At 37.1% G+C, this 26882-nt stretch overlaps 1 protein-coding gene across 4 annotated transcripts; it reads right to left on the bottom strand.

The window, feature by feature from the left end:
• Window positions 1-1731: 1731 nt before the first annotated feature.
• On the bottom strand, window positions 1732-26706 carry ICE2 (interactor of little elongation complex ELL subunit 2). 4 transcript variants are annotated; one of them, XM_061347584.1, is made up of 14 exons: window positions 26547-26706; window positions 23697-23964; window positions 22410-22529; window positions 20674-20808; window positions 19872-19988; window positions 18213-18372; window positions 16088-16272; window positions 14684-15563; window positions 12498-12676; window positions 10951-11080; window positions 5526-5610; window positions 5384-5434; window positions 4118-4376; window positions 1732-3466 (listed from the first exon to the last, which is right to left on the bottom strand). In XM_061347584.1, exons 2-14 carry the CDS (start codon window positions 23769-23771, stop codon window positions 3275-3277), a joined length of 2568 nt encoding a protein of 855 aa, XP_061203568.1. In that variant the 5' UTR covers window positions 23772-23964; window positions 26547-26706; the 3' UTR covers window positions 1732-3274. The 4 variants fall into 4 exon arrangements, with proteins under 4 accessions (XP_061203568.1, XP_061203566.1, XP_061203569.1 ...); XM_061347582.1 differs by lacking the exon at window positions 26547-26706 and having other exon boundaries at window positions 22410-22551; window positions 23697-23794; XM_061347586.1 differs by lacking the exons at window positions 1732-3466; window positions 26547-26706 and having other exon boundaries at window positions 4164-4338; window positions 23697-23907.
• Between the last annotated feature and the right edge of the window lie 176 nt (window positions 26707-26882).

Raw genomic sequence — 26882 nt, forward strand, 5'->3', positions numbered from 1 at the left:
TCTGTACAGCCTGGCCTTGAACACTGCCAGGGATGGAGCATTCACCATGTCTCTGGGCAGCCTATGCCAGTGCCTCATCACCCTCACAGTAAAGAATTTCTTCCTTATATCTAACCTGAACTTTCTTTGTTTAAGTTTGAACTCATCACCCTTTGTCTTCACTACAGTCCCCAATGAAGAGTCCCTCTCCAGCATCCTTGTAGGCCCCCTTCAGACACTGGGAGGCTGCTATGAGGTCTCTACACAGCTTTCTCTTCCCCAGGCTGAACAGCCCCAACTTTCAGCCTTTCATATGGGAGGTGCTCCGGACCCCTGATCATCCTCATGGCCCTCATGGATGCGAGATCTGTGGATTTTCTTCCCTAAACTAACTGGCTTGAGGCCATAAAAAAGATCAGCACTAGTTAGCTGTAGAGCAACAATTACCTGGTGAGTAAGACCCAGGCCCAGCCACTCTCCTTCAGCTGCAGTTTCCTGCTTCTCATAGCTCTACAGTCTGTATTACATTTAGGAATTTATATTTTGATGGCATCACAAGTTAGGCTCCTCTGTATTCCTTCTTTTTCCTCCACTACAGGTAGCTGTAACTTGAGGAGCAGTTCATACAGAACCAGCTATCCAGCACCTCCTCACCAGCACATTCTCTGACTTTACTGAAGTATTTTTGTACCAATTATTCTGATTCAACCATTTGTTGATGTTTCTACCTAAACATTTATTTCAGATGTTACTACCTGAAATAAACACGCTCTCCCTTTTGTCCTGTCCTCCTATCACTGCTTTAAATAGGTTTTACATGAAAAAAGAAACAGATTTTTAGATGCAAATATCAATAGAGTACACCTTGGTACACCACCCATGGTACAAGAACAAAACCAGAGTCTTTCAAACAAGTAAATCATCATCTCAGAGCAATTCACTTCAGTCCAACTTAGCCCAAAAGAGAACAATAAAATAAAACATAACAGTGAATTAAAAAGCCATCTCATGTGTTGTATACAAACTCCAGATTCCCTACCTGATAAAAAACTACAATTAGTAAGCTACCATTAACAGTACACTAGTGTAGTATAATAGCATACTATTAAGAGAAAGACACAAGTCTTTTAGGCATACATATGTATAGGCAACTAAACCATACATTTCTAACATACAAAACTGCAACAAAAAACTAAATTCCACATGAGTCTGGCAAAAGTTTTTATATGGAGAAGCTGAAAATCCCTTGAATTCCCACACAGACCTGGGTACCTGGCAGAAATGACTCACAACTAAAATATTCCTATTAAGAGAGGTCACTAAGTGCTTTGAGGCTTTTGAATCAGAGCAACTTGGCATTTGCAAACAGCTCTGCGCCAGTTCAGCACATCATTAGCGTATCACTGCAGTGAAAAGAAGCAGTGGCCAAAACAAAAGTAAAATGAATACTACTATAAATATATTTAACAGTGAGTGTGGTGAGGGTTAGGGTGAATGCACTGTATTTCATAAAGAACAGTTTAATATACATTCATTGTTTAAGTCTCCTTTTAAAAAACCCTAACCAAACAAAACCAAATCCCAGCTTCAGGATTATACAAGAGGTATACCTCAGTAAACAATCTGAATCCCTTATTTTTACTTTCATGACATTAAAATGTGCCATGTCAAGCCCCAGTGAGCAGAATACTTGATCAGATGTGTGTACTTGGTAACTTCTTTGTCGAAACAAACGACTTGGAAGATAATCTGTAAAGCCTTTGTGTTTTATTTAAGCAGTTAATCCATACCAGCAGCTCTCCAGAACATCATCCAAACAAAAACTGGCTCAGACATTTTAAAATAACAGTTTTGTTGTTTAAAATAAAAGAAAAAAAAGGGAAAGAATTTACTGAACTCATGGCTTTCAAGAATTCATGAGGTTTTCTAAATTCAGTACTTTTAATAGAGGACAATATAGGCAGAAATCCAGAAAACAAATACAAACCACAAGTGATGACAGTGAACATCATTTTCGAGCCTCAGTTTCAAGGACTGTTTCTGTTGAAAGTCTATTTGATGAAACTCTGAAAATATGTACCAGAAAACAGTTGTAACACAAAGAAACCTTCACTCACAAGCAACCATGTTAGTCATACATCACACAATACAACATGGTTACATGCAAACGTTCAGAATGGCTTTAATTTTTCCACACAACTCATATTCAGCAGGAAACTGCATGTCATCACATTGCTTGGCTTTTTCATAGACAGTAAGTATTCCATTTTCCTATCTTTACTCTGTCAGTTTGGCTCGAAATTTGGAGCAAATTGCTGATGCACAGCATAGTCTGGTTGGGTTTTTGCAACACTGACCAAGGCCTTGATCCTATCACTTGTTCCTCCAAGCAATCCTTAATACCTTAGATAAGTACTACTGCATAGAATCACAGAATAGTCAGGTCTGGAAAGGACCTTAACCCTAACCCTAACTATTCTTGTGAGAGAGACCATGTGCAATCACCTATCCCATGGACAGGGACACGATGTGCAATCTAATGTGAGATTTAGGTTATGGCCGTGCAGTAATACAGTAAATAACTGCGATATTCATTTTTGAGGACACACCAGAATCCAAACAATTTTTGGAAATTACTCTGGGGAAGTGTAAAAATACCTCTTTTTACCTGTCTAGCTGTAATCCCAACTTTCCTAGTACAAATTTATGGCACGTACTATTCAAATAAATACAGATTTTGTTCGCTAAACCTCATCTGTTACACCAGCCTAAAAAGAAGATGCATTTTTAAAAGTAATTTAAAAACGGTAGACACTGTGTGTTAAAAGGATTAAGTAACTAAATCCAAGTTGTTCCCTTTATACATATTACACAAAGTAAAACGTAATGTTAAAATGTGTCAGAATAAAATTCTATAGTGATTCTGGAAGAATTAAGAAAGCTGGAAAGTTATGTTTTGTTGTTACGTGGTATCAGATATTGCTATCAACCACTGCTTCACTCTTCAAGCCACAGTTTTACTACAAAAATCATGAGACCAACAGAAGATACTTTTGTTCCCTAACCAAAGCTGCAGACACTTCCTCTTTTTTCCTTTGACTGAATTTGACATTTTCACTAGAAATGTGTCCACTGAGGTAAGAAAGGGTTAAAGGTTTACAGAATGTTTCAGCTATGGAGCCGCTTCCCCTGCCAGTTTGTTCTGGCACCTCTGAAGCTGCAAGAAAACCCCAGGTTTTTTGTTTTGCCCTGCCCTATTCCAGGCCATATTTATCACAGCATGGTTCAGCTACTCCTACTTCCGTTGCATTTTATTGTTCTTCATTTTCCACTTTTTCTTCATCATTCTTTGTTTGCAGTAATTTCTCCTCAGCTTCTTTGCAGCCGCACCTTCATTTCTAGCAGGCTTAGCAGGATTGCCTTTTGTTTCCATAGCTACTGGCTTTCCCTCATAGGGTGTGTCAGACTGTCCTTTTGCCCCAGTCATCTAGACACAAATGAAGAAAGAAAAAGAAATACATCAAAAAAACCCCAAAGAAACTAGAATTAATAATCTTAAATCTGTCTTAAGCACAAGCATGTACAACTACCTTCAGCGAACTGCCTTCTCCTCCTTGTCATTCCAGCCAGGCCCAGAGGCCACACTTTCTCTTCCTGCCACCTTTCTTGCCTATGTGCCTGGATTTCCTCTGGCAGAAACTGAAGTTTATGAGGTCATGAGGAACTCTATTTTACCTCATATGAAGTCAGGATATGGCTAAAACATGTAAACTGGGGCTAAAAAGCATTTCATTGTCCACTAAGCTAGACATAGTTAGTATGTGGCTTTTACATAAATGTGTAAATCTATGCTGAAGAAAAATAATGCTTGAAAAACTTCTTACTTCTGAAGTGTTGTACTACCTGTTCATAATGCTAGAGCTGACAGTGGGATCCCTGGGAAATTTCCAAAGCATCACTTCTTCAGCAGCATAATTTACAAAGCAGGCTGTGTTGCTCAAAAATTTCCACAAAATTTCTATCAAAAGTTTCTTAAGATGCAGACAATTCATTCTTCTTCCCATCATAAATTCTATTTTATTAAAAACAACAGCAACAAAAACTGCTTATCTGCTTTTCTACCAAGAGAACTACTGACCTTCTGTTTCCACACGGCTTCTTGGGGTGCAGGTGGAAAGGTGCATGGAACTCTTCCATGACTGATGTGATAGGGTAAAGGGAGGCTAGGGTCTAGTGGCACCCATGGGACCGAAAGAGTGGCAGGTACAGTAGGCAGATCGCAATGAGCTTTATGTAAGTTATATGATGCTCTTGTTGTCTTATCAAGTGAACTCTTGTAAATTGCAACTGATGAATCTCCTGCAGCATGAGTCAATAAATAAGAGCCCTCCTGCAAACTAGAAAGATAAAAGTTCAAAATGAAAAATACTATTTAAATGTTTTTGTTTTGTTTAATTTGATCAGGATAGCTACTAAGTTCTCCATGCAAAAGAAACATCTTTAGATATTTACTTATCAGTCCCTGTTTTCTAAAAAGGCCATGGACAAAAAGCATGAATTAAACTGTATCAATAAATACATAGGGATTCATGTGTTTATAATGTGTTCATGATGTACTAATTTATCACCAATGTACATATTGCCATGATATTCAACAAAATAGTTAAGCATACAGTATAAACTACTCATATTTGGCAGACTAATCCTTTAACCAGCACCTTACAAAGCATAATGCATATGTGGACACAAAGCACAGGTGTGCTTTAAATGCACACAGGATTAAACAGGCTTTCTGGAATATAAATGTCAACTAACAGCCTGTATCAAAAATCTTAGCCCCAGTCACAAAGCTACGCAAATTCTGAAGTATGGGAAAACTCTTCTGTAGTTCAAATTAAGAGGCTTCATACACAGTGCAAGAAGCCTGCAGTCAGAAAGCCTTGAAGGAACTAAATACAGAAAGGAGCAAGAGAAAGGTTGCAACATTCTAGAAAGACGTACACTGTTGTAAGTCAAGTTGAGCAGAAGGGAACACAAACAGTATTATTTCTGCACATGAAGCAACAAGACTAACAAAACCTAGAAGTCCAAATTTTAAATGCTAGTCCACACACACAGTATTAAAGCTCACTCCTGTGAACTGTTTTATCAGCTCAGATGTGTCCAGTCTCTTTTCTTAAGTGGTTCAGAAAAATCAACTTCTTATTCTTTTTAGTAATTCATATAAAACATGCAATCCTAAGCACACTTTTTTTACACAGCACTGCATTATGCCAGAATCTGTAAAACATTTCATGTATCTGAAGAAATAAAAACCAAAGAGCAGACAAACATTCTACCAAAGAACTAGGATGTGCTAGGTAATGTTGCACACAAACACAATGAACAAGAATGGAGCACTTACTCAGACACTTTCTTCAAAATATGATGAAGTATATTCAGTGAATTTGCAGGCCTGTAAAACAGAAAACAATGACAAAAGTAGTAACCTGTGAGGCTTGTGAGAGTTTCAGATTCATTGGAAAACACCTACTAAAAATACTCACTTTATCAATTCAACTTTTTCCCTTAAAGTTTCTGGAGAAATCTTTTCTAGCATAATAAGCTTTGATGTAAAAGCATCAATACGGCCTGAAAAATATTTAATTGCATTAATACACTAAAAATAGAAGAGCAAAAATACAAAGCCATAATTTGCACTTTAAAAGGAATACACTTTAAAAGGAATAAAAACCTTTTGTTCTTTTACAGCACAGAACAGTGGAAAGCGTTTATGAGTGTTGCACAATATCAGAGAGTAAAATATCCAGCCACTTGCAGTACAGACATCTGTATCTGGGCTTTCTCAATAAGGGAGATGCCCATGATTCCAGCACATCTTACATCTTGGGGGATGTCTGGGATATTACAAGCTCATTTTGCCATTGACATCTTATCAGTTCATTCGTATCTTCTCAAGCTCTTTTGATCCTTATCACTATGGTTCCTCACTAGACAGATCATGGAAGTTCACCTTTTACAACAAATTGACTTCCAAGTATAATATACTTCTTTTTCTATTCTGATATTGGTTGAACAACTGTGTTATCTGATTTTCTGGGGACTCTGTACCTTCATCTCTTGGTTGTTTTTTTCCCCTCCTCACCTGAAAAAGGACAATTTACAATTCAGGCCTTGGTTCTGGCTAATTGTCACATACTGTTTGCCTGTGACATAGTCAGAAGCAGCAATTCAAAGCTCTCCTCATCACCTTTTTAAAATAAAGGCTCACAAGAACAGTTTAGCCCATGTTTTCACTTGATAAGTAATAAGAAGGTCATTAGCATAGCTTATGCACTGATGTGTGCCTTAGCTTCAGGTTCTACCTTATGATGTTGTTCCCCCAGAAATCTGTTCTATTCTAACTCCCACAAGGAGGATGAGGAAAAGGCAGCACAATAAAATGCAACCTCCTCAGTGGAATTTACTACTTTATTACAAATCTGCTCTTGTAGGAAGTGTAAATGCTTCAATTGTACAGTTCAAACTGCTAAATGAAAGCATTTCACATTCCAAGCTACACATTACTATCAACTTATGTGATGTGTAAGACGACCTAGCAAGAACTCTAATAAATCTGGAATTCAGTAGGACGACTAAATTATTTTGAGCACTGTACATTTGTTACTTTACTTGATATCAGTATTTGGTGCAAGACTAAGCAGCTACATTTAATATTCTTCATAGCTGACCAGAGGAAAAGAAACTTGAAGTCATTATTAAAATAATAATTAAAAAAATCTGTGCTCTTTGTTCCTTATCAGCCTCTCCTAAACCAGAAACTTTTAAATTTCTAAACTCACTGACAGCATAGCTGGGGAAACTAACTACTCATATCTAATTTATATTACTGTATTTTATAGTGGACAAGTGACTGATTGAAACACTCGACATTCAGTAAGTTACCAATATCAGTAAGTACTTCTTTCCAATCTTTAAATAATCTTTATTTCAAGGCCAGTATTATCCTAATCAAGTGAAGGTAAACTAGTCTTTCTGCAGTAAGTTTTGCTTAGGCGCTTAACGCAAGTAAGTAAATAATCATCGGGGTAAAATGTTCCTATTAATCAGTTAAGTTTATCACAACTTTATTTACTGCTTAGATCAAGTACCAGTATCATACTTGGGAAACGTCACAGAGATTACTTCTTTTGTAGAGGCAGGATTTCCTATCTGAGTAGCAAGGCGATTTATATCAGCAACTGAGCAAGGTGTGAGAAGGATATCACTCAAGTTTGTTTGATGATAACATCTCGGCCTTTGTGCAAACCACCACCACCTTCTTTGAGAATGTACTAAATAAAAAATTCAGTTTAAGATGACTCCTTGCACTTCCTGCAGGAGCCATCGTTACACTCCCATTTTCTTTCTCATCTCTTGAGCTAGCAGCACTGCTGAGTCACTGAGCTGAGCTGAGCTGAGCTATGAGATTCCTCCCTCAGCCACAGTGATACAACACTGAAGAGCAATGCTGGACAACTATGGGGCGCAGACTAAGGTCCAAAGAACTTCACATCCATACTTATTTGGCAATATAAGACTGTTGAGACAGTGAATCAAGTTTTTTCTTTTCAAGATCCAAGAACTCCTAAGCAATTTAACACTGAGGTCTGCTACATGCTCAGAACTTCCCATTTTAGAGGCTTCACTTAAGATCTATATAGTCTCAGAACTGTCTGAACACAAACGGCAAGTTGTAAGTACTGTTAGTAATGTTTTCAAACAGTTGATCAGTACTTTCACACTCATACTGTAGGCTATATTTAAAAAGAGCAGCAAGTCTGTGGCTCTACTGATTTTAAAAATCCTTTATTATAGGATGCAATATTTCACTTAAAATAATTAAAATTATAACACAATCCGACAAGTGAAGTTTGCCTGTCTGCTTACACCAAACATATGATAGCAGTAATCTCATTTCAGGTATCAGATCAGTGAAAAAGAAGTTGTCCACAATACAGGGATATTCTCACTTTTAAAGAATGGTCCCTGGAGTTTAGGGACAAACAAACAGCCATCTAACTAAATCAGGACACTTGCAACACTGTATTTTTCACAGCTCCCAGAAACACAACTGAAAGGCTGAATTTCACAACTACTTTGCATTATTTCTCAACCAGAGAAGGAAAAATCCCTGACTAGAATGACAACAGTTTCCTATTAAAAGCCATGGTGGATGGTATTTCATAAAACAGATCAATTAGTTCCACGTCTTTTTACCTACCTCTATTAGAAACTACATGGCAGTGCCAAAAATCTGCAGTCCCCAGTTTGCCTACCTGCATCAGTCACATACTCTGTCAGTATCAGAAGTTGGTGACATGCTGAGAGTCCAACTATTTGTAGCAGACTTTTTTAGCAGTAGTGGGAGGGGGCCTGCCCCACGCATACTGCACAGTACTGATTTACTGTACAGAACAGTGCCAACCCACAGCCATCCCACGTTTCCTCAGAGCACACAGAAGGAGAGCCCCTGTGGATCTCAGGGTTTGCTTCTGGAAGAAGCATGTCCAAGAGATAAAAACGTCACTGGAATGACCAGTGTTTCTCAATCCCACAGAAAGAGAATGCCTGTTGAAGGCCAGGCCAGTGAAGCCTGTCAGCCAAAGGCTCCACGTCCCTTTCACAGCCAGCAGGTATCTACTGAGGAAGCTCTGTATCAGAAGGGAATGTCTGTTTATGCTAGAACAACTCCTGCAGCATGCAGCCTGCCTCCTCCACTCCCCAGAGCCTCTATAAAAAGGGGTGTTTGCTGGATGAGCTGTCTGCAAACTTCTGCACACAAGCCATATGTTAAGTATCCTGTAACTGTTGGGAGATTAGATAAGACTTCGAATTCCTTCAGTTTGTGTACTTTGTAAGCAGATTAGCGCTCTCTCCAGTTTCACTATTTCCTCACACTGCTTGTGACTCATTTCTGTGCAATTCAGTACACTGTTGGGCTTGCTATTAAAGAGACAAATGCTTCAGTACTTCAGTACTGTCCGTTGAGATATAATTAGAAATACAGAACTGTGTACATTAGTATCAATTTATGATGATTTTTTTTAGGGAAGGAAAAAACCACAGCAAATGCTGCTTTTAAAATTTAAAAGTAGGAACAATTTCCACCAAATACGGACAGCAAAGATTAATGCAAGTGGCAAAACTATCACCTCAAATACATTAGATTTCACACAAACCTTAAAATACTAAAGGAGGCAAAAAAAAAAAAAATTAGGAAAGAGAAGACTCAGCATTTCTAAAACAGTATTCTGATGTGGGCCTCTAACAGCAAAAGTGTAATTGAGTGCCCAAGTGGAAAGGTTAGGCAACCACAGCCACAACTGCTGCCATAACAACCATAAAAAACAGTCCCCACTCAGAACACAGCTCTCCCTGTACAACAAGGGCTGCCCTCAGTCTGTAGCAAGGGCCAAATACACTCTAAAATACCTTCTGACTAACAACTTTGCTGCCGATTTTCTCATACAAGATAACTGGTATCAGAGAGCTCCCCATATATTAAAAGGGTTGTTAATATAATCTGGCAACATTCTTTAAATGCCTCATTTTAATTTCTCTACAGAACATATGTATCCTAACAGACATAAAAAACTTTCCGGACATTTAAAATGTCATTGCACAAACACATAGACAGCACTTCCCTCAGGACATTTTGTTAGTGAAACTTCCCTTGTAACGCTGCATTCCTAGCTTGCAGCATGGTTTATGTGAGCTTGGATAAATGGCCTTCACAAGTAAGATTTCTTTCTGATAACACTTCCATTTTATCCCTGCTTTACTGTCTTCTGTGCTCAAAATTGCAGCTGTCATCTCTTCTTTATGAGATCTGTAGTTTCCTGCTTATTTCTCACTGAACGTATGTTAATTCCCATTCCTAAATTCTATTACTTTGCCTCCTGTTTCCATCTGACGCATAATACAGGACTATCAAGACCATCCCTTTGACAGGGATGTTTCAAGTCATATCATGTATTAGGAAATTAAATTCACGTATCAGTTAGAAATGGACCATAGAAAACCTGGAAAATGTTTTTAAGTAAGATCATTCAGTGTTCAGAACTCCTGAGGAATATCACAGCTATGGAAAGATGTTTTCAATAAACTTATTCCTTGTCTTTTTCTTTTTCCTGTTTGGAATTTCATTTCTGCAGAGCCAGAAAATTATGTCCAGTACCTTAGACGTAAGACACATGTACACTGTTTTTAAAGCATGCAGTATCTCTTATTTCTGAACAATGGAACTTGGTTCAGCCCTATCTTGCTTGGTTTTCCTCATTCTTTTGAATCTTATCTGTCTGCATGTTATCAGTGTAGAAATATGAACACTATTGCCTGTTTTCAAAGACAAACAAGTAACATTTGACCTTTTTCCTATACTGCAACCTCAAAGGCCAAGGAATCAGTACCCTCTGAGCCACATACCCGATCCTCCGTCTGCTATTTTGGTATGTAATAACAAATGTATTTAAAGTGATTTCACAAAATGCTAAGATAAACTCATAGCTCAGATGTCATCAAGAAATATTTTTACTAGAGCTCTGATAATGTCGCGTATGAAGAAAATCCAGTACCAAAAACCCCTCCTCCCCAAGTCCAAAGATATTTTAAGTCATGAAGATTACTAACTTCAGAGACTAAATCTGCACTTTAGAGATACATTTGTCTTTGAAAGGCAAATAAATGGAGTTCCTGAAAACAAAGATTACTGAATGCTCCTCATCTAAATCCAACGTTGAAATAGCTTAATTCATCACCCAACAGAAATTTTAGACAAAGCGCTTCTAAGATAAAAGTGAAAACCAAAATTGGAAAGTTAAAATAAATAGGGACGTATGGAATACATCTTTAATAATTTTTCTCTTCTGTTATTCTGTGAATATTCACTCATACACATTTCTTAAGCAAAAACCAACACATGGAACTTACCAACATAAAATAAGCATTCAGAATGCAACATTCTTTCTGTCCACAACTGACATACTTCACTTTCTGTAAGAGCTTCAACACCGTAATAGGCTTGATACTCTAGTTTTGGCAACAAGAATATTGGTGTATGCTATAAAAGGGAAGATACAAGAAAAATCATCACTCACTGTCCAAAAACCATCCACAATTGAATTACATTTCACAGCTGACAATTAGCATAGTCTTCCATTACAGCTGAAGCAATAAAGCCAATCCCACAGATTTTGTGTGATGGCTCCCGCACAGTATAAACTTCCAACTACAGAGCATCTCTGTAGAGGAAGGTGAAATGCCTGGGCAAGCTTTTACACACAATCTAATTGTGCCATTCAGTCATTTTCCAGAAGTTAAATTTGAAGTTCACACTTGTGTGCTCCACTGCCCTCTGCAGGAATTACATAGGATCTACATTAATGTATTTCCATCTGCTTATTATTCCTGAAATCCTGCCATTTATTCCCCTTGTCAGAATATCATCTGAAATTAGAACCTAATGCTTGGCCTCTCATTTGAGCTCACAGGCCAATCTTTGCATGTTAACACAAACAGAGAAATGTAAGCCTCTTCTCACTGACAAATCACAGTTTAAATTCCAGAAGGGATTTAAAACCAAAACCAACCAACAATCAATTTCTGATTAACAACCTAAGCAGCTACTCACAGGCATTTATATCAGTGGATCAATAGCAAAGACACAGCTTTCCTTCAAAATAAGTTTCTGAGACAGAATCTCAGAAGTAATCCAAGTTATAAAGATCTATTTCCATTTCAACAGAACATAAACACGTCACAAAATGCCTGCCTACCACAGTTCTGGTATTCTGGGGATAGAAATACCGCATCAGATCTGTTGAATAATTCAGAGGACTCCTGACAAAATAATACATTACTGAGGATTCCAGAATGAGCTCTCCTTTTCCTGATGTTAGGAGTAATATTTGGATGATATCTGCATTTAAAGCATTTTACTCTGTACCAAAAACAACTTGCTAAGATGTACACCATGGTCTTTCCAAGCAGAATGAACAGGATCTCTTTTTATCTTTAAATGTGCCCCCTCTGTTGTTTATTCTATTTCCAATTTCTCTGCTTAACTAGGTATAACAGCAAGGCTGCCTCCTGCTTGAGAATCTTTATGATCACAAACATTCTCAAAGCCTCGGGCTAGAACCTTAATTACTGCATTAACTTTCAAGAATAGTTCAAACTGACATTAGTTTACATGAGTATAATTAGCCATGCATACTACTGTAATGCAGCTGTGGTACAAAATGCAGAATCAAACTTGCTTCTCTTCTAATCAAGTAGGTTTAAAGAAATCATAAATTATTCTTCCCTCTCTTCCTATAGCAAATATTTACTGAAAGAAGATACACACTGTAGTTACAATCAAATGTACTAATTGTCAGTGAGAGCACAAATGCCACGAAGGGCTGGGAATACCAGGGATGCCAGCTGAGCACAAGTGTTCAGAACAAACCCAACAAAGCTAACGGCAAAACCTGTACCTTTTGACCTTTTTTCTTCTTAGGGTTTCGTCGCAATGACTTCACTTTTTGCACGCTGCACCGTACAAGTAACAACAGATCATTCAGACTGAACAGCTTATACACAAGGTTGCCATCCTGAGGTGCTTTGTACTCTGAAGGGTCTTCCTCAAGCATCTGAAGTTCATTTGGCAGCTTTCCTACAGAAAATAAGAGAGAATTACAAACCTGTACATTCTTTACCATGAAGCTGACAGCTTTTCTGGTTGGTGTTTCTTTGGTTGGTTGGGGGTTTTTTGTGTGGGTTTCTGTTTGTTTGAGGTTTGTGGGTTTTTTTTTTTTTAATGGGATCTGTTTTGTTTCCTAAGATTTTGGGGTGAAAACAGTCTCAATAAGCCTAAGAAATAATTTTTGTATTAAAAACCCCATAATTTGGAAAATGTCTGCTATGACTTTTAAGGAGTCTGTTTTTAGATATCCTGCTATATTTTATCCTAATCATTTGATTTCTTACTCAAACCGGGCTGCGAGACTCCATTCTGGTACAAATGGGGCTCAAAGGCTGGTTTTTACGCCACAGCCACTTAGCACAAAGGAAAGAAAAATCTTATTTACAATGACTGCCTCCTGAGAGCCACCATCCATTTATCAGTTACTGAAATAACTCGAGCCTCAGGTTTGGACAACTGCATAAGCCTCTGTTCCAAACCAAGTTTGCTTCAACTTCAAAAGAAACATTTCTTAGATCTCCAAGCGCAGCTCTGAGGTAGGGTAACAAACATCCCTGCATCCCTTAAAGATATTTTAACAAATCATTTAAAATAAATGAGAATAAACTCCAACTTGTTTAACATTATTCATTGAAAATTTATCCAGTTCTGGTTTTTATCTGCACATATGTGTCAAAATTACTCCTACAAATAGGTATGGCTGTGGCACTATGAATAAATACACATATCATTAAATTCAGTATATATTCTTTCAAAGATGCACATAAACTCTGCATGAGATATAATCACCCAAGTGACCATAAATAATTTCCTGTGAGTTTTGGCTTTCTGCAAAAAAAAGACATGCAGAGAGGTTTATCAGCTTGCTATAGAAACCTTCAATTTGTAGAATTAAGCTTTCTATTCCTTTGCAGTCACACAGACTCTTAGCAATATTGCTTTCACTGCCTCTATAAAAAATAAAAACAACCAAAAAAAACCCAAAACCCCTATTATCTAACATCTGAATTCCATATTCTGGCTTTTTAAGAGAAAAAGGAACAGTACCATACTGCTCAACTGTTCCAACTGAGGGAGGACATATGGACTTTTAGTAACTACTAAAATTCAGTTAAGTCAGTAAGAATATTGGAAGTGGTCACACAACTTCAACTACAACAGAGTTAATTGTGCTGTTTCCATTACAGATCAAGTAATTAAGATTAATTCCTATGTGATGAAATGCACAGCTAGACAGAAAATACCAGCAAAATGCGTTTTTTCCATCAAAAAGCATTGATTCACTGGCATTAAGTATTTGAGAAAGAGTTTATCTCCTAATGAAGTCTGCCTGGTTTCCTGTCAATTTACCTAACACAATAAAGTGCTTCTAACTTCAGTTGTTCAGAGCTCAGAAGCAGCTCAGGCATGTGAGAAAAACCCTCACAGTTCATGGAACCTAGGATCTTCAAGACCTCTAGTTCTTGGTTGAAGTCTGGGTGTAGTGCAGGATCAATTTCCAGCTAAATGCCTGACAACACGGCAAGGTGGTCTGAAGTGAGTCCTCATTAGTCTCCTGGAACAGACAACGAGGAGCTAAGAAACAGCAACTGAATTAAGAGTCTCAGAACTTGAAACATGCAAATTTCAAGCTTTCTCTCAAGTTTTAATTGCATAATTTGATTAAACTGTTCTTCTACAGAAAATGTACAATAATTCCACTGCTGACAACAAACTATCTTTTCAGACCAGACTACTCAAATTTTTGAATTTCTGATGAAAAGTAACTCAGTTTACTACCAAATTGTTTTGTTTCCTTACATAAAAACTTATGTAAACCAACCTAAAAACACCCAAACAATTATGTCACATCTCTAAATAAATGTAACAGAGGTACTAGCAGGATGCTCTTCAAATGATGGAGTTAAAATGTTTTGCTGTTAAACTTTACCGAAAATTTGAGATTTTACTCCTTACACAATGAGCACACTTACTTACTCTTTGGCAGCCCCTGAAAAAGCCAAGTCCAGGTACTTCTAGATGAGCTGTTGAGGTCCGAGGCAGGGGCTGGCAGAGTTTCTGTGCTGGAGGTCACCAGTGGTTTTGGAGATTGAGGCACATGGGCTGGCACAGCATTAGAGTTATCACAGCTCACCACCGGCTGTTCATGAGCTTTTCGGGAAGGTGATTTGAGAAGTTCAGTTTGCATTTTCAAGATCTGTCCAACAGGATCAAATTCTTTGGAGAACTTTCTTGTAGCACTCCTCGAGGTACTTTTTCCCTGATTTATGGTATCTGAGAGATCAGCCATGTTTGCTAATGGAATCTGGGTAGGGGAGGGTGATTTGGCAGCCTCTGCTGAGGTATGAGAAACAGTGTCTGGCACAGTTGTTTTGCAACAATCAGTGTTTCCACATTCTGTATCAATTATCAAACACTCTTCGTCTGTGTCACTACTGCACAAAGAAGTGCGAGTCTCATTTTTGTGTGCAGTATCAGACTCTTTCTTGTAACTAACAGCATTAGCTAGAGTATTCAGTTTTGTTTCACAGTCCAATACTTCTTTGGTCATAACATGCTGTGCTTTGTTCAGTCCTAGCTCCTCTGAGTTAAAGCTTTTATGAGATGAATTTTCGTCAAGGCCCAAGCATACAATGCCATCTAATGACGGGAGCTGTGTGCTGGCACATGCTGAAACTCCTTGCTCAGAAACTTTAGCAGTGTTACTAACTGTAGGAAAACTGCTTTCCATTTTAGAAGTTTTTGAGAGCTTGACTGTTGCTCCAAAGGTTTCCAGTTCTGTAACGTCACCATCAAAGTCCATCCCTGTGTCATCTGGAAGAGGAATCTTCCTGTACTGGTAAGTATCTGAAGGCATCTTAAGATAGGGAGGGATAAATAACAATAATACTAATGTTAAACAAAAAATATAATAATAATATTAAACAAAGAAAACAAGAAATACAATGTATTACAAATGAGACACTGTCACACTGAAAACGTGAAAAATGTTCCACTATCCATATTTTGACTATTGGGAGAGAGAAGAGAAGCAGTAATTGGGAGGGAGGGGGAAAATTCGTAAGTTTAATGTGGAATATCCTAAGTCCTAGGAGCTGAAAGGCCCTTCAAAAGACAAATAAAGTACACAGAACTTTTCCCACTTAAATAAACTGATCAAAACACATTTTAATGAAGTGAACATTAAAGCTGAGATGCTGATATAACAGAAGCATTTAAAGGAACTAGACAGACATTTTAAAACAGGATCTGTAACTCAGCGGTAGAAAACTACCAACAGGAAACCTAATATTTCCTTCATTATCACAGAACAAGTAACTAAGGAATTGTAACACAGGCTTTTGGTTTTGTTTGTTTTCAACAAGAGGTGAAGCTACATACATCCCACTGAAACAGGTTGTCTTCAGCTGGTTTGTCCATCGATACATCAGAAATTGAAACGTAAGACTTTTTAGTTGCTAGGAAGTCCATAGGAATTTCATGGAAGATCTGGTTCCTCTCTCTTACTGCCATTTCTTTTCTCAGCAGAGGTGAATCAACATAAACCACTTTAGCTGATTTGCTACCTTTTCAAGAACAGGAAGAGATTAAGTACATACTAAATGAAAGGAAAAAAGACTGGTGTAAAGTTTAAATACACAAAACAACCTTTCAGTTATGGTCAAATCAGTTCCACATTCATAGTGGAGGAAATGAAAAACCACCCTCTTGCTCACTAGCAATAGAAAATAAAATTATATCCAGGGACAGTGTGAATTATTAGGATCCTGCAGCAGCAATAAACAGCACATTAACAGTCAATCATATTTTAAATGCAGTTCTAAATAGAGAACTTGTAAAATGATAATTTAGAATGCATCATTCCTTATACTGCATTGTATCATCAGATGTATTCTGTTTTCCTAAAAGTTTTTTTTTCTTCCTTTGATGAACCTCAATTTTATTTATTGATTTAGGTCCCACTGCCCAAAAGTGATTACCATATTTTATAGTTGTTCTATGTCCAGCCTCTGCTGCCCCAATCTTTTGTTTAGTCCTTAACACATTTAATTTTGAATCATCCACAGATTGATCCACAAATAATGATATCCTGCCCAGTATTATACAGAAAGCAAAGGCATATGTGAACATTGGATCACTGTTTTAGAAAAAGAGTAATCTGTGGATGCAACAAGATACAATTAATGCAAGAAGCACGTTACAGGGAAAGTGGAAGAAGAGAAACACTTCAAGAAATGCTACGCATTATTAACATATTCTGAATGCTCTTTAGGTATTAACTTTGTATCTAAAGAAACTGTAAAGTTGATAGAGCATATCTTTAAGGATAATTGCATGTAGAAAAGTGCAAAATTTGTAAGATCTGTAGATACCTGACAGTGTATATACTACTAGTCCTGCTATACAATTTCATGTGACATGCACACAATGTGGACATTCCAAGACAACAGCTATTATAAATACTCATTGTGAAAAAAAACCTAGTGTATGTAACAAAAAAAAACAAACAACAAGGGGTAACAAGAGGAAATCTATATTCAGATTCCTGATGGAGTATTTGACAACTAAAGTGTAGCATTCAGATGAGTTAATCAGCTTATTCAAAACATTTCCTGCTGCAATTGGGAGAAGCAATCTCCATGGACATTCATTATTTATTCATTATTCTAGAATGTAATTAGGTCCTTTCAATTACAGAAAATGTCTGCCCTTTGTTTTTCCATAAAACCTCAGAATTTCTCTTTTTTAGCTTACTGAAATCAGTTCAGTTGATAACAGCTTCAAGCAGTTGTGTTCTTTTCAAGGAGCAGAGCTCAAGGTTTTGAAAAGCAAAAGGGTATTGAACTGATTTTTTTCCTCCCTAAATGGAAAATAACTGTATGTCCAAATTCAATGTTAATGTAGAGATGATACCCCTAGAGATTGTTGCTACTTTCAGTAACAGGGTGCAGAAAACTATGAAATTACCTTGCTATCAGGCCTCCTCAGCAAAGGGCAAGATATACCAATGGGGTTTTTCATTTTTTTTATGCTAACTTTGATTAAACATGTTTCTTTACAACACAGAGGTCCCTGACTCCTTACCAAAAAAGAGCTGAAAACTTTAGGTTGTTGTTCTTAAAGATGTGTTAACTAAATTGTTCAAACTATATTACTTTAATTCCTTAAATTAAAAACATGGAAGTACTTGAAAGAAACTATTTTCTTACAGCTGCATTTTAGAGTGCTTCTGCTTCAGAAAAGGTAAAACATCTGAGCTTATAATTATAATTCTCATTTTCATTAACCTCAGCTTCTTTCTTTTGAAAATCAAACCAAAATTGAACTATTTATTATTGCATTAACTAAACCAGCCTACCTTTGACCTTCCCACACCTCCCCAGCCCTGTTGGTTTTACTGGATTTTCTAGCTTCCTGCTCTTCAGTCTGCTTGAAAACGATTAAGAGAATATATAAAGATCTTAAAGGGCAAAACCATAATTTTTTTAGCAAAAACATACTATACCTGCAACAGGGATCCTTTTAACGCAAACTGGAATTTCCCATTGCTCCTTGTAGTTCTGTCCATGATTATTCAGTAAAGTAAATAACGATTGATTACTTAAAACAACTTGAGGAGAGTATTTCAAAGCAAGTTTTTCTGCATTTGAATCTGAACTAATATCCTAAACAGAACAGATTTAAGATTTTTAAGCTTTTAATAAAACCACAAAAATTTAAATACTTAAGAAAAAGCCCAAGCCCAAACAAACATGGATTAAACACCCAATACCATCCTCCCCCAAAACACCAACACAGTGCCAGGCTTCAGAGCCAAATGAAAAGGCAGCTAACTCCCCTGAAGGTTTCTGGCTTAATCTTATGCATCCACCTTGCAGCAGGAGAAAATATGTCCTCTTAACTTGTATTTTTCAGTTCATTCCTATTACTTTGAATTAGTAGGTTCATGATCACAAAATATGGGAGTACATTGCAAAAGAAAAACAAAAAACAGCTTTACACGCACATGTATTACGGATCTTCTCACAAGTAATAGCACAATGAACACATCCACCATTATAGTTAAAACTGTACAGTTGTGTCATTACGGATATATAAGGTATCTTAGAACAAATATAAACCCACATAGATGACAAATTCAGAGTTGAAATGATAAAGTTATTAAATATTATGAGTACAAATTTCCAGGAAGTGAGGAGGCAGGGAATATTCACGAGGTGGGAAAATGTCAAGAAGATAACAGAAGCCCAGGAGCACTGAGGACCGTAAGAGAGAAATAAGAAAAAACTAGCCATGTTCTTTTTTCTGCCACCTGAGACATCATCAGATATATTCTCTGTTTATAGATAAAACATCTCTCTAGCCACGTATCATTCTGCCGTATCACCTCTGCAACTTTCTTCAGCAAGAAGTGTCTCTGCAACCACAGTGGCTCTGTTGAAAGTTTGGGTTTTGAGATGTGAACAAACTCCATAAATTAGTGGATAAAAAATTATTGGCAATAAATAGTCACATAAAACCAAGTTCTACAGAATGAAAACCTCATTGATTTTCTCTGTGGAAGAAAACACAAGGTGGACTGGAATATAAAAGTTGTTCAACTCAGAAATTAAGTTTATGCTGTTTAGCAAAAGAAATTCCCAAGGTAACCTAACCTAATCACCTTTTCAGAAAACTTGACAGTCCAAAATAGTTCTTCTTACCCTCAGGACTTCTTTCTTGTGTCAGAAACCTTCATACCTCCATGCATTCATATGTGTCTATAGACACATACACACAGAAGCCAGCTTAGAAATTGCAAGGCGAAGTTTAAGAGGAACAATACTGTAACGAACAGTTACCTCTAGGTGTCACAGACAGTGTGTTCCTATTTAAGGACCTCTGTAATGTTTAATTGAGGGAACAGAAGAATCCTTTCAAGAGGGTCCAAAAGGCTACAACCCAACTTTTGAAGAGGGCACTGTGATTGCTGTAAACAAAAATTTAAACAAATACTTATACAGTGTATGTTGTTATGCTACAAGACATGCAAAATTAGGGGAAAAAAACCCAACCCTAACAAAAAAAAAAAAACTGAAGAAACTTGATGCTGCTACATAAGAAGGACCACACTGCTCTTCTCTACAAAATATGCCTTAAAAATGACAATAAAAAGGTTACTTACATTGTGCATAATAGAAGCCTTTTTTTCTGGAGTTATAATACCTGTAACAGTTTCATAATCTGTAGGCAGCTGAACAGGCATGGTAGGGAAATCTGTTTTACCACGTCTTGCCGTTCCCTTAAAGAAATCAAGCAGTATCAGAAAGCAGCTTTAACTGAAATCATGCTGACCCAGCACTGCACTTCTTAAAATGAAAAATATTAAGAATTTATGCAGGTGCATTATAAAGTTAGTGTTATATAAAAAAAGCCCCACTATTAATGTAATTTTTTAATTGGAAACAGACAGTGAAGGGTGTTAACAGCCTTACTACCAAAATAGGGGCCTCTAAGAAAGATGGGGAAAGACTTTTCAGCAGTGTTTGTCAAGATAAGGTAAGGGGTGATGGTTTCAAACTAAAAATGTTGTGAGGCTGGATGTGAGGAAAAAATTCTTTACAATGAGGGTCACAAAACACTGGCACAGGTTGCCCAGAGAGGTGGTGGCTGCACCATCCCCAGAGACATTCAAGGCCAAGTTGGATGCGGTTCTGAGCAACCTGATCTAGTTGAAGATGTCCCAGCTCACTGCAGGAGGGCTGGACTAGATGACCCTTGAAGGTACCTTCCAACCCAAACTAGTCTACAATTCTAGGAAAATAATTGCAGTAATATTTTCATTAACAATTTCAGTATAAAATATAACCCTTAACTCAAGGACCAAATACTTCTAAAAAACCCCGAATACTTGAGTAACACAATCCAGATGTAATTCTACTTATTTGAAAAGAACATCAAAACAAAACTTCTAGCCATGATATTACCATTACAAGAAGATTTTTTTCCAGCCTAAGCGTCAACTGAGTATGAAACTTTCCTCCCATGATGCTTATGATCTCCTGAAGCGTGTAAGATTCAGGATGCGTTTGCACATGTCCAATACAAGCACGCAGTAATTCCTAACATAAAAGAAAAAAGTTTATGCAATTGTATTTTTCATAAGAATCCATTTAAGTTTTTTTCTGCAATTGCAACTTGCATTTGCATATACTTTCTGTACAGAACACAGATATATTTATCAGATTACTCATAGCAGACTTGTTCAACTTTTCCAGTTAGAGACAGTATTTAAAAAACTTAAATACCAGTACAATTCAATAATAATTTTAAAATCACTGGTATCAAAACTGAAACATATTCTAAGTTCTCCTCAACCCTTCCCAGGCAAGGCTAACAATGCACGGACACAGACTCACACCCATCATTAAAAACAACCAAGAAAATGTTCAGCACTGTGCTAACCAGGTAATTGTTTTCTTTTCAGTTTGTCTTGGCTTTTAGAGGGAGCAGGTATTTTTGTGTTACTACATAGATTACATCAGGTGTAGGTAAAAGTCACAAAGGTAAACACGTATGTGTTGAAACTTGATTTTATGTCACCTTTAGACATTAAATCATGTCTAAAGACAATATTTTCTGTTATTTTAATTATGTATTTAAAGCATTTAGGTTTTATTTAGTAATTAGAATGAGTTTTTTCTGCAAGTACTGTTTAAAACTAAATACATGCCTCTTTCATTTTGAACTCAGGAGATCAACTTCAACTTTGGAGACACATTCTGTGACCAGATGACAAAACCACTTTGAAAAACAGGCAGAAGATATAAAATTACAAAGCCAAACCAAATTTTTAGGAAAAAAGCATGATTTTTGTGGTTCACACATAAGGACTGTACGTTAACAACAAAGTTATCTTGGGCATGAAAAAGCATGTAACAAAAAGTGTTAGGGTGAAATAGAAACAGTCTTTCTGAATTTAACTAAATGCTTTACTCTCTAGTTAACATTTATTTTTTTCATACTGTAAAAGAAAGTGATGTGGCACCTACTACTAAAGACTGAATTTTAACAAAAGTATTTAAGTTGGCCATTTCAACTAAGGCAAGAGACTATGAGGAAAAGAAGCAAGAGCAAGTGAACCCACTGATAAGAAAGTTTAATGAACATGTACCCTGGAATTCTTTTCCCAGAATGCGCAATTAAGCCAAGAATGATGTATGAAATTGCATTCATGTTTGATTATAGAATCATCAAAGCAGGTATTTATAACACAGCATGAGCCTGTAGAAATAGATTATAATTAAAGCCTGAGTAACCTCTGATTAAAAAGTGACTTTGTAACATGCTACTGCGCTTCAGGAAAGCTTAACGTTCTGTCCAGTAGTGTACATTTAGGAGCAGCTTGTTTATGTAAATGCACACTTCTGATGCAGTTTCTCCCTTTCCAAACGTAAAGATGCCATTTACTTAACTGATGACTAAATCTTTGTCAGTATTCAGAGACCTCATTTATATTGTATGTTATTGGTACAACAAACTGTGGGACAAGCCATGTTGCACAGCATCAAGGAAATGGTGACTTCTCATGTTTCATACCAACATGGAATCAGCAGAAGTTCAGGAAACATCAGATCCCATGAGCAGTGGCTATGTATCTTAATTTCAGTTTCAAAATGATTATGTAAGAAGAGAAGGAATTAAACACAGTATTTGTAGTTACCTCCGTATAACGTTGTGCATCCTCGGAGATAGTATCATAGTCTTGGGCGCAGCTTTTTGCAGCATTTTGGGCAAATTTCATAAATTCTGCAATTTCACTGTTTACTACTTCTTTCATTTGCTGGGGGGAGAAAGAAAAAAATCTGTTTTTTAAGACAGAAGGGAATCCCATAGGCAGGTATGTAACCAGCAAAACTTCCAGAGAGGTAGTACAGGTGATGGTATGAGGGAGGGCACAAATTCCACTTGCTCCTCAATTTGGCAAGTCTTTGCATATGTTCAGAGTTTCACTTAAGTAACAAAATAAAATTTGTAAGGCCCATTTCCTTACAAAAAAAAATAAAAATAACCCCAAACCAACAAAACAGGACCCCAGCAAACAGCAAGCTTCCTTTGGTCATACACTGGTGGTTTATAAAAAGAAAGGTTACAAAACATTGTTGGGGAAAGTTTACATGATAAAGCCACAAAGAAATTCAAGCATCGACTTCATAAGCAATGACATGTTAAGTAACACCATAGTAGGTGCTGATTTGCCCAAGAACGACATTCCCATTGTTACAGCATAAAATAAAGGAATTGGCATTAACAAGGAAGCATGGGAAGCCAAATGCATTGGCTTAAAAACATTTGCTGATTAATTACATTATACAGGATTGAACTAAAATGATACTTCATATCAACAAGAGACATAGCCTTCCACTACTTATATATTGCTGAAACTAAACAGCAAATGTGACCCTGTGCCTTTCTACTCCCAGAAGCACTGATGTGGCAAGCATAGATGGTCAATGCACAGGTCCCCTCACATGCTAATGAAGAAAGTTCCTATTACAGGGTACCATCAAAGATTACATCAAAATGTATCCATCTCCTAACATTATAAAAAGGTGCTACATGACATTATGAAATGCTAAACTCACAGTAAAGTCAACTCTTAACTTTCTTCTCATAAAAAAAGTGGGGTTTTTCGGGGGTGTTGATCAGCTATCAAAGATCTACACTTAACCATCAGTTGCTTAGACTATTACTACTAAAAAATATGTAGAAAAACCCACCTCCCTTCAATGAACTAACCAAAACTTCTTTCAATTAATATTAAAAATGTTACCCTGAATACTTTTAACCTTTATTATTATTATTACTACTGTTATTATTCATAATACTACATTAAAAGGTAATTATGACAAATTAAATTTAAAAATATTTCTGCTATGTTTTCTTTAAGTCTTTGTAACAAAAGAAAAAGGGATGACTCCCTCTGTGGTGTTCACATTTACACACTTACCAGATACGTGAATAATTCTCTCTGACTTGTTGCATTAACTTGAAAATGTTTTGGGTTTTTTGAGTACTTAGTCATCAGATACAGGTATGTTTTCTGCTCCTTCTGAGTCAAAGAAGAGGTAAACGGATAGGGGAGTCTAGGTTCTGGAAAAGGATGATCATCAGTTGCGGTTTTATCCTCCACCTCAAGTGGCTCTGCAGCCTGTGCACTACAGTTCCTTTTGTTTTCTGAAGAGTTTGCCAATGCCTCTTCATTTCTCTTTGCCTCTCTGAAAGTGAAGTAGTAAATAAAAGACTGTACACTTTTCACATTTGCTATGTCAAAATATTTGCTAATAACACATTTGTTACAATTAATAAAGGCAGTCATGCAAGCCTAATCTGCAAATCCAGCAAAACGCAGTGTGAGATAGTGTACTATTCCAGTTCCTAGTCTGTGTCATAGGAATTTTATTATTCTGAAATTCCACCTGGACAACCAGACCAACCCTGACTGCCAACAGAAGATTTGAAAGAGAGAAAAACAAAAAAAGTAATGTTTTTTATAAAATGGTGTATGTATTTGTCTGTATACTCACTACTGAGGTGACAAGCTAAATATGAAACTCTCACTCTTTGTTCTAGAAACAGCCATTATTAATGAAAACATACAGAGTCTCCACATTTCACCATTCGCTGATGGCTGGTGCTCAGAAACAGTTCAGAAAGGTCTTGCTTATGTATCAAAGTTACAGTAAAGAAGAACAACTTAACTAGAAAAAGCCTTTCTTTCACTGTAAAAGAAGTAAATTAAAAATGCTTAACTGTAACACTGACATTCTGGATTTAAAGGAAAAAATTCCTAAAAAACAGAGTACACAATTCAAGAGTTTCATTTTCTACTGTAAACAATGCTGAAATCAGCGGCCAAAATAATAATACTGGCCTAAGGCAAGGAGTGTAGCTGTCCTAACAGCAAAGAAGTAACATCATTTATTTGATTATTAATAAAATTCCAGTATATGAAGGCCATCTTAGTGCTTCTCTATTTAAAATGACTGTTCTTAAGAGAGAAAAATACTTACGGTTAACAAAATGAGCATTAACTGCTGATCTTGGAAAAAGCCTATTTTTAAGATACGATTTCAGCAGTAGAAAACATCTCCAGTGCCATTCAAACCCAGCAGTATCACATCTTCAGTTCTTAATAACACTTCACAGCTGTCTCTCTGAATACGAGAATGTGTCCATCCTCATGGCACAAACTGGCAAATTTGATTAAGCTGCAGCAGTGACAAGATGCTGACTCAGATATACCAATGTAGGAACATCAAGAAATTCTAGCAGCTTAAATTGGCTATATTCAGCACTGAATGAAATGGCAGCACATCAAGATCATTTCAGTACGCAATGCTGTCACAGTCTTCACCAGGGTGCAAGCCAAAATAATCTTACAGAGCTTTTCTGTCCATATTTACAGCATTATACTTCATTTGAGCCACCAGCTTGAATTTTCCCCCTTCATTGTAGAAGCAACCTGCCATCACAGCTTCTATGGTGATAGATATTTCCTGAAATGTACATTTCTCTCAAAACCCCCAATATAGAAATGGACAAATTTCCTTGAGCTTATACTTTCACATTTTGCCCCATTAGGTTCCATTTCTCTTCGCCAAGAGTACAGCAACACAACCCTGCTCCATTAGTTTCTGAATTTTTCTGTTTGCAGCCTCTCTTCTGGCTATAAACCCATTTCTACCACATAAAACTAAATACAATGCTGCTCTTGAGTTCAGCCATGTCTACTGCAGAAACCCTTTTCCCACATCATCTAAAGGAAGAGGTCCCACAGCAGCAACAGCAAGCTGAGAGGGTGGGCTGTGATCTTCTTTGCCAGTTTAAAGAAAGTTGCTCCAAGAGAGACGAACTGGAAAAACCTTCTCTAGCTAAAGTTGTGGGATCCAGTCTCATGTGTTGCACAAAGGTATTCCCCCCAAATGGACATTTCTAAATGTCAGTTCATATACAAAAATTCCCCTTCAGAACAATTTTTCCACATACTGAGCTCCCCACTTAGAGCACAGTAGCTACCTTTGTCTCCATCCATACTCTTTGTGGTGGTTCATCCGCCATGAGACCCTTGACACTTGTACATCTCTACCAGATTAATGACTTCTTGAAAAGCCAGTAGGCTGAACAGTCCTCCAACTTCTGAAAGGCAGCTTTTCTCTATGTGAAACAAATGCTGACTCCAACTCCAGAAAAATAAATACATCAGAACTGCCTGTGCCTACTGTGTTCACGCAATTTCATTTCCATTCTTCAACTAACACTCTACACCATCTCTTCATTACTCAAGAAATTAGCTGCATCTCCACTGTACCTAAGGCAGTGTTGAGTGTTTAGAGTGCTGGCTAATTCCAAAAGATACAAGTAAAAAGAATTTCAATGTACACTATTATCAGCCTACTACTAAGTGAGAAAACACAGACAGACAGCAAAATATTAATTTTGAAAAAAGAATCAGGGCTGGTTCATGGGTTACAGGATCCTTACCCTGACCTTAGAAGTGTGCATCAAACTTCACTCCTCGTTGGTCCGTAAGCAGCAACATGCACCACCCCCAAAAAACAACCCAAACCCCATTCCAAGACCCCCCTTACCACCTGTTCCCACAGAAGACTCAAGGTCCCAACCCAGATTCTTCCTGCTTTCTGGGGTTTCACAACAGGTACGCATTCATGGCTGGACCAAGGTGTCAGTAACACATCCTGGCACGTCAGATAACATGCAGCTTTCCCCCCTAACAGTAACAGTGTGTATTATTTGGATGACAACAAACAGCACAAAATGATAATATACCAGAATATACCTGTTTGATAAATGCCATAATTCAGTGAGGCTCGGAGCCAATGAGTATTTTTCATAAATTTCATGTGAGAAAAACACTTCACTGCCATTTTTTGGTGAAATATCCCTGAAAATGAAACAAAAACAAAATCCAAGAACACTGCAATGCACAAAACAATTACAGACCCACGTGTTCCTGAGAAACAAAGATCAGAATTAGGTATTAAAAAAGTAAAGGAAAAAAAGCTATCATCTTTCCACATACCCTCTATATGGAAGTTACCTAATTCCCTACTAAAACCCATGTATTCTTCACAGTCCAAAAGCAACAATTTCATTATAAATACTAGATATAAAT

This window comes from Neopsephotus bourkii, unplaced genomic scaffold (genome assembly GCF_033783945.1).
Source record: "Neopsephotus bourkii isolate Nb327-2 ecotype Australia unplaced genomic scaffold, CSIRO-AGI_Nbou_v1 NB_318, whole genome shotgun sequence".
Lineage (NCBI taxonomy): Eukaryota > Metazoa > Chordata > Aves > Psittaciformes > Psittacidae > Neopsephotus > Neopsephotus bourkii.

What these genes read in the sequence shown, in the direction of transcription:
- ICE2 (XM_061347584.1), bottom strand. Translation starts at nt 23,771, where the DNA reads ATGACTAAGTACTCAAAAAACCCAAAACATTTTCAAGTTAATGCAACA. An exon ending in AGAAGAAAAAAGGTCAAAAG is followed by an intron (nt 11,081 to 12,497) that starts GTACAGGTTTTG and finishes TCCCTTTTATAG; the next exon opens with CATACACCAATATTCTTGTT. An exon ending in TGAATGCTTATTTTATGTTG is followed by an intron (nt 5,611 to 10,950) that starts GTAAGTTCCATG and finishes AATATTTTTCAG; the next exon opens with GCCGTATTGATGCTTTTACA.